The sequence below is a fragment of the Hoplias malabaricus genome, chromosome 16, assembly GCF_029633855.1.
Source record: "Hoplias malabaricus isolate fHopMal1 chromosome 16, fHopMal1.hap1, whole genome shotgun sequence".
Classification (NCBI taxonomy): domain Eukaryota; kingdom Metazoa; phylum Chordata; class Actinopteri; order Characiformes; family Erythrinidae; genus Hoplias; species Hoplias malabaricus.
This window is the reverse complement of record NC_089815.1, coordinates 11567216-11575877: the sequence shown is the minus strand read 5'-3', so window position 1 is coordinate 11575877 and position 8662 is coordinate 11567216. Positions and strand designations below refer to the sequence as shown.

The 8662-nt window shown below is 37.5% G+C and overlaps 1 protein-coding gene across 10 annotated transcripts in view; it reads left to right on the top strand.

Annotated features, from left to right (window-relative positions):
- The window catches only part of herc1 (HECT and RLD domain containing E3 ubiquitin protein ligase family member 1), a 68690-nt gene continuing 60028 nt past the window's right edge, over window positions 1–8662 (top strand). For 8 of the 10 annotated variants that reach the window (XM_066647797.1, XM_066647798.1, XM_066647795.1 and 5 more), the window contains exons 1-2: window positions 4060–4218; window positions 6669–7610. In XM_066647797.1, the coding sequence (XP_066503894.1) occupies window positions 6696–7610 (915 nt within the window). In that variant the 5' untranslated portion in view covers window positions 4060–4218; window positions 6669–6695. Of the gene's footprint in view, window positions 36–4059; window positions 4219–4740; window positions 4801–6668; window positions 7611–8662 lie in introns of those variants that run through there. The other 2 variants (XM_066647791.1, XM_066647790.1) reach the window with 2 other exon arrangements.

The window sequence follows — 8662 nt, the reverse complement described above, 5'->3', positions numbered from 1 at the left end:
AAAACGCCTTTCGTATCGGTTCCAAACAGAACACGGTATTTATATTCCATTTTGGTCTAATTTGGGAAGGCTCGGGCGAAGGAAATGATTTTTCTTTAGAAGACTTAGAATATGTTGGCGGGCCGGATCAGAGCGTTAATTGAGGCAGATTCTGCTTCATAATAAAAATTTGGTGTTAGAAAAAAGCCAGGGCCTAGGCACGCCACTGTTTTCAACAGTTTGCGGAGGCAAAGCATACAACAAACCGATGTACACACTTTAATCTTAATAAAGTTCTGCAGTTTTTGTGTAATTACGTACATAATAATTATTGAGAGCTATCATCAGATTGAAGTGGTTAAGCATTTTGATATTTCTGAGGATAATTGGCAGCAGACTGATGTTCATGTGTTTGGATAAACTGTTCACTAAAAGGAGTAATCAGTCATTTTCTCCAATGAAACGTCACACTGAGGAACGTAAAGATACTGACACCTAATGACTTGGATTATTTAAGATATGCTTTGTACTAGAGATATCTAAAATAGTTTTGTCCCCATGTGCGGGACCTGCTCTATGGAGCATAAATAGGCTCATTTTGGGACTACAAAGCAATCTGACTTGTCATTTTGGTATCCATCAAGGCATCCCCTTGCTTCGCGGAAAGGCCATCCTGTTGCTTTGGCTGGTTCCACCCCACACCACAGTGTATAAGGTGTCCCCTAACTTAATGGCAAGGCTTCCCTGTTCCTCCTCTTTCACAATCAGAGTTTCAGAGTTCATCTTTGGTGGTGCAAGCAGATACAATTTAAAAAATACATTTTAAGTATCTATAACAGTGATATTACACAATGCATACTGTATGGTGTTGGGTACACTCTATAAAGACAACAGCACTCGCCCAAAAAAACTATTACTAACAAAAATAATAAATCGTTTATGATTAATTACTATGTACAATGCACTATAAGTCCTGTTACCATCGCAGAACACAGTTCTGACAAGTGCATGTGCTTAGTACAGAGTCTCGTATTTCTATGCACCTAGATGAGATATTTCCTGATAATTGGGACTTAATGATTGATTCATTTTTTTCAGTAATATGTATAATATGTATTTGCATTCTGTCATTTACCCTTTCCTCTGCCTAGGTGTTTATATGAAATGTAAATGTTTTGAACCATATCCATATTGCATCATCCTGAGAGCACTGAAGGGTCATGCCCATAAAAGGAAGTGTACCCAGGGATAGTTTTGGACACAGTGTACATAAAATGGTCTCATATTTGAAGACCGGTTTATGTAAACTTGGCCTATGTAGCTGGAGTAATTCATTCACTTGGTGGCTTACTACTGACTCTAATGGAGTTTGTATACTGTTCTTTCTCTTTTTATGTTTTTTTTTTCCTTCTGGATATGTAGATATTAGTCAAATCTTTCATAACCCTATTTGGTAAAAGTTTTCCCAAGGCTGTCTGAAATATTAACACCTGTCTAACTACTCTGACTTAATGAGTTATAACTCAGTAGCTTCAGGGCACCAGAAAAGGCCCTGTTTTTTATTTAAAAAACAGATGACATTAGATTATGATTTCAACATTTCAACAATTTGGATTGCATATAATCTTGGCTTAAATATATAATTACAAGTGCTCCAGACTGCTGCAGTTACCTTATCATCAGGAGATATGGATATATGTCCAAGCTCAAGAGTCCAAGATAGTACAAATGGCATCGACTTATGGGTGGGTAATGTGGCCTTCCATCTTCCCTCACAAGCAAAATGCTAGCAAGCATTAGTGTCTCTTAGCTGGTGTAGCCCATCTGGAGAGTTAGCATTCTGTTTTAAGTGAGTTGAGTTACCCAGTGTTACCAGTTGGCAAAAGTAAAAAAAAAAAATTGGATTTAATGGATTTAAATATATGTAAAACGTTCTCTGTCAAAATTAAAATGAAATGCAATGTAGACCTCTTTCGAATTGGTCGGGAATGTCTGGTACATATACACTGATTTTTTTTCTTTTTAAAATGCATTAAAAACTTACTGAAATTAAATTATTTTGGGATCCCAGGTGAAATAGCACTACACAAAAATGAGACATATATATATCATATATATATATATATATATATATATATATATATATATATATATATATATATATATATATATATATATATATATATATATATATATATATATAATGATAATATCACACTGTATCAGAAATTAGAAGCTTCTTAGAACTAAATTAGCTCTCCTTAATCTGCAATGATTTGTCTAATGACAAGAACTCTAGCATTTATATATATATATATATATATATATAATATATATAATATTGTTCTTGTCATTAAACAAATCATTGCAAATTAAGGAGAGCTAATATCTCAGCAAATCTGAGCACCATGTGAGACTTTACTGAGATCTCCACTAAATTTCAAGACGAGAATTCTGCTGGGATCTTTTTCACAGGAGAAATAACTGCAGGAGACATCAAGCTAAACCATCTTTCTATCTAACCTCATTGTTGTTTAGAAGATCTACATTAAGATCTCTATCTTGATATTTCGTATGCCTTTGGAAGGCAAAGCCATTTACAAAGCAATCTGAGGTTATATGTGCATGACATTCTTGTCCTGCAGGGGGTAGGAGAGCACCACATTACAAAGCCGGGATTTCTTAGTAAATATTTGAAACTGTAGGGGAACTCTGGGTTCCTGATGTTGGGTAACAGGACAGTGACCCGCTGGTGCATGAGTGTGGACCTTTGTAAACGTGACATAGACCATGAAGTGAGTGTGTATGTAACTCTAATGTATATCAATGCACAATTGTACAATATTTACATAACTCTTAAATATACTGTATATAATAGATTCTAATTTTATTTTTCCTTAGAATCATTATGTTTCATTATACCCAGAGTCAGATTTGTAACAAGGTCTCTGAATGTTAGAATGAACTTCATTTCAGACCACTTTCAATAAAATATGTTTGGAGTGGGCTATCAACACTGTTGATTACCAGCTTTAATGAAGAAATATATTTTTATACATTAACATTATTATTATTATTATTATTATTATTATTATTTTATCCACATTTGGTGAAAATGTATTGTATCAAATATTGCAATTAAAACTCTTAATTTAAGGTAACAGCAGTGTGTTTTTCTGTTGGAAATCCTTTGTAAAATTCTACACATTAAATTTCAATAATATTTACTTGAGAAAATACAAATCTTTCAAATAAACACTGAATATTATAATCTTGTTAGCATTATATGGCACAACTTACACTTTCTGTCTCTCTCTCTCTCTCTCTCTCTCTCTCTCTCTCTGAGTGTGTGAGAGATATTTAGTGACACCCCTATCTGTGCCTGCAAATTGGAGATAATTAAACTCCTACTCTGTGTCTCTCAAAATAGTCAATACAATCCAAACAGTGTTTGCAGGAAATGCACAGATGATCTTCTACAAATATTTGAAGAATAATTATATAATACCAAAAATGCAAACATTTTACAATAATAAAATCCCTTTTGGTATTTTATAGAACTATTTTAAGCAGACCTTGAAAATATACATTAAAGTATGGTTTCATATATAACAGTGTTTAAAGAAACCTATGTCCATCCTTCCATTAAAGTGTATATGAATATAAAATTAAGCGTGTATGGGTATGTGTGTGTATTGCAGTATTAAAGGCTAAAAGGGAACTCTTTTTAGACATTTATTTTCTAATATATTTGAGTAAAACTTGATGTTTATTGACTTAAAACATACACAATGCCTATCAATATTCTCATCATCATCATCATCTTTTTTGCCGCTTATCCATTTCAGTCGCGGTAACACATCAATATATTAACAAATCTGAATATGTTAACTTTCTCTCTCTTGTTCATCCCTGGTATATATAATAAAACGATAATACTAATAGTAATGTTAAGCAGACAAAAAAATGTACACACCCGCCAACGTGGTAGAGAGAGAGAGAGATAGAGTTTGCGCTTATGTGTGTGTGTAGTGAGAGAGAGAGAGGATCCACTTTCATTGTAGCATTGTAGAGGAGAGGAGTCAAGGGAGGAGGGAGGTCTCTCTCCCTCTCTCAGTTTTAACTGTTTTTACACCGGGTTCTTCGTCATAATTTTTTTAAGAATTAGTAGCTGGAGTGGAGACAATGAATTCCAATTATACATCATTTACGCACAGAGGAGGCCTTTGTCAGTTTGTGGTAAGCTCCAGTTTCACCTTTTTACGATTGAGCTTGAGCAACAGCGTGCTGTTTAAGGCCTTAACCAGTTATATGTGCTCGTTCTGCACATTGAATATAATTTTAGGCGTGCAGGATGCAAATATAGTGATAAACGGAGTGTTTCATTGGATTTCGGGTTATTTTAGTGGGCGGCTGCTGTCAATGTTTAGGAGACTCGGGAGTAGCACCAGCTGAGCTGACCAGGGGTGTGACTCAAATGGCTCCCTGCTCCCTATGTAGTGCTCTTTGTAGGACATGACATAAGGGATTCTGCCGCAAAAATGTGTGTTACAGGTCGAATAGTGGTGTATTAATTTTCATACATAAATTTGTGGCTCATTATCTAACATGAAGTGCACCCTTGTGGCGTAAAGAATGTAGATTTATTACTTCTGCTATGCACTTTGTAGGGAGGAGGGACTGATTTGAGATATAGACAAACTACTGTGGCTAGAGAGACAGCTAACGTTTGCCGTTAAGCCTGACAACCAGCTGCTAGTTTGGTTAGCTTCTAGCGACCTGTCATAGAATGGGGTTGTCTTAGCTTTGCGACTCAGCAAGGTTCGTTATTGAACAAAAACATTTTACTGGAGTATGTTAACTGCTCAGAAGCTGGTTGAGTAAATAATGCAAGCAGTTGAGTTCTCTGGATTAGTTAGCCTGAGCTAGCATAGCTGCCCCTGTACTGACTATATTTTTTGGTTGATAGCAGTTAAGCAATGTCACTTGTATATATTTTTGTCCTACAGGCATTTAGCACATTTAGCTAACGTTCTCCTTTTTGCATCAATTTCTTTACCCCCAGCAGAAAGTGTTGTTTTTCAACGTCAATGTACAGCTGTAGAGCTACATTTGCTAGCTACGTCAGAAATGAGTGGGCACTAGATGGTTACACAGCTGAAAGATTGGAGAAACCGCAACTTTTCACAATTATTCTCTGTTGTTGTTTTTGTGAGACACACGAAACTGTTCGCACATTTATCTCATCCTCTTAGCAGAAATTTCGGGATGAGTCGGTTACTGTGCGTGCTCGAAAGCATGGGAACTTGTGACATTTTCCGTGAATTTCCAGAGCTAGCAACTTCTACAGTTCATTTAATTTCACATTAATCCTATTTATCATGTTTCCTTTTGTATATATACACAGCAGAATAATAAAGTATTTGGAGACCCGTGCTATATAAATGTATAAGGTATATAACGTAATGTATGTAGGCAAATATCTAGTAGTATTAAAAAAGTTGGACCCAAAAAAAAGCCAGATTTTGTCACTAATATTGTGTACATATTTATACAGCAGTGTTCTAAACTTGGCTTTTTCCTGCATGTTTCAGTGGCCTTAAATATTTGCTGAGTTTCACAATTTAGGGGCATACAGATGTGCAAGGGCATACTTATTTAACTTTTTAACACATCTCAGCAATCATAATGCTTGTTGTTTTCATATACACATTGCTGTGCCAGTGCCTGATGCCAAGTGTCTGTAGGTTATCCAGTTCATATGTAGCTTAAAGCAAGTATAGAGGTAATAAATATGTTTGTTTTATAACCCACCACAAGAGCATGCAGATTATGACCATAGGACCAAGCCAGACGTGCTTTATCCCCACAAACTAAACTCACACACAGTGTTCTGCAAATTATAAAACATATAATTTTATCTAAAACGAATCTAAGTTTAATGTGAAATTAGGCTAGGTCTCCTTCTGAGGGTTGACCTACTTATGGAAAATATGCTGATTTGATAGGCAAGTTGATAATTGTTGCCACAAGGAACTGGCAATATTTCAACAAGTACACTTCATCACTGTGTGTGGTAGTTATTGCTAGTCTGGTTTTATGTTGTTATCTAAGCTGGGCTGTTTGGAAGTGGCATCTGTTATGTTAATTTTTGCTGAGTCAAACTTCTCATGAAGAGTTTCATTTCTGCATTTTCTGTCTTGAGATGTTTGCCCTTAGGCTGTCCTTGATTTATGAATAACCTGTATGGTGAAACTATGTTAAGGTCCACACTCATGGGAACTATCTGAGTGAACTGATATGGAGTCAGCGATTAAACATGGACCAAAATGTCTTTACATTTCACCCTTTGGAAAAACAAAACCCCATACTTCAGACTTGCTGATTTTCTGATTTCATTTGTTTCAAGCCTTTTAAAAAAGAATGCTTGTCTTTTGTCATAAGTATAGGAACAGCAGAAATGCACTTTATAGGGATAGGGATTTGACACATATGAAAACATTTTATTGGAGCGTTTACTCATCACAGATGAGTACTGGTATAAAAATGTGTTTACAACAATATAATTAAATATCTCAAGTTTTTAAAAAACAAAAATAAAACCCCAAGTTAAGTTTGTGTGAGGTGATTAATTACATATTAATAAGTATGTTTTTAAAACTAATATAACATATGTGCACATTTGCCAGGTCTGACCACGTGTGTGAAGCGGCACCATGGCTGCAATGATCCCACCGGTTAAACTAAAATGGCTGGAGCATCTGAACAGTTCTTGGATTGCGGAGGACAGTGAATCCATCTCTACACGTGAAGGCGTGGCCCTTATGTACTCCAAGCTGCTGACCAATAAAGAAGTGGTGCTCCTCCCACAGCAGGTGCTGTGCTTGAAAGGCCCACAGCTGCCAGACTTTGAGCGAGAATGTCTGTCCAGTGATGAGCAAGAGCATTACCTGGATGCGCTGCTGGCGAGTCAGCTGGCCCTGGCTAAAACTGTCTGTTCCGACTCACCTTTTGCTGCAGCTCTTCGCAAACGCCTTCTGGTCCTGCAGAGGATCTTTTATGCACTTTCCAACAAGTACCATGACAAGGGCAAGGTCAAGCAGCAGCAGCACTCACCTGAAAGCACGCTGAGCTCAGCTGAGCTGCAGGCAGTCAGCGAGCGCCCACGTTCCAGCACAGACGCGCTTATTGAGATGGGCGTCCGAACGGGCCTTAGCCTTCTGTTTGCTTTGCTCCGACAGAGCTGGACGCTGCCACCCTCTGGACCTGGCCTTAACCTTTGCAATGATGTCATCACCACAGCTATCGAGGTGGTGGGTTCTTTGCCCCCACTCTCGCTGGCCAACGAAAGTAAGATTCCACCGATGGGCTTGGATTGCTTGGCTCAGGTGACCACCTTCCTGAAGGGAGTGACCATGAGGCACTCAGGGGCAGACGTAGTGGGCAGGAGGCTGGCATGTGAGCTTCTCCTAGGGTTGGCAGCTCAGAGGGGCTCCCTACGCTACCTGCTGGAGTGGGTGGAGATGGCGCTGGCTGCCTCTGCTGGCGTCAGCAGCCTAGAGCTGAGCCAGGAGGGCCTGATGGGATATGACTGCTTTATGAACATTCTCATGCAGATGAGACGCTCTTTGGTATGTAGTCTCTGCCACCAGTAATGTTCATACACTCACCTCTCATCACTGTTCACAGTATAGGATGTAATATGCAAAATACATGATTCATTTTTTAAGTAAACCCCTGGTGTGTGAACTCTGCTTCCATTCGTAACTCCTGATAATTCACTCACTTCCCAGCACTTTATAAAAAAACTAAACTCAAATACATTTTTAAGTTTGTAATTACAACGTTGTAGCATTCTTATTACAGTCTTATTAAGCAGGAGTTACAATTTAAGCCCTATGCAGATGGGATTCAATTTCCACAGAGTACTGGGGTAATTCTCTTTTTTACTGGGGGGTGGTCCTCTATAGTTTTATTTCTTTTAGAATCAACCATGTCTGTGTTCTTCCCTGATGTGCTCTGAGAAAATTACAGGCTAAATTACCTTTTTCACTGAACTCAGCAGTCATCTGATCATTCTAATCCTGTCTGGATGGATATCTCGACATTTTAATAGACAGATCACATCTCACGTTGGAGTCTGGGCACTGCCGCACACTGTATTTAGCCTCTGATTCTACCTTGTCATAGATACTCCCAGAAAATATTTTCAGAACAGCAAAACAATAAGACAATGGAAGAGTTACTAAACTATTTACTTGTTGTATGTTTTGAAAGTTCTCTGGACTTCACCTGGGAGAGTGAAAAGGAAGGAAAATAATCAGTAAGAAAAGGAACATCATGCAGGCTGATAAAAGGAGCAATTATAATGACAGCTGCTGGTGTATAATACTTTTATATTCATATAACATAGTATAGATCAGGAACTTGAACCTCACTCATGATCATGTGACAATGTGTATAACATTGGAAATAGAAACGTGAATGTCTGTTTCAGGGGGTAGTTTCTAGATTTTCATTACTGTTTGGATGTGAGAGTTTTGTCACAGAGGAGGCATGTAATTATTTTTATTGCAGGCTTCCCTCTGAAAAATGAATCCAATCCAATGGGTCTTTAGTCTTATATTTGCTAGCACCATGTATAAGAATATTCTGCTCTTGGCTTCAAATCATTTTATTTTCA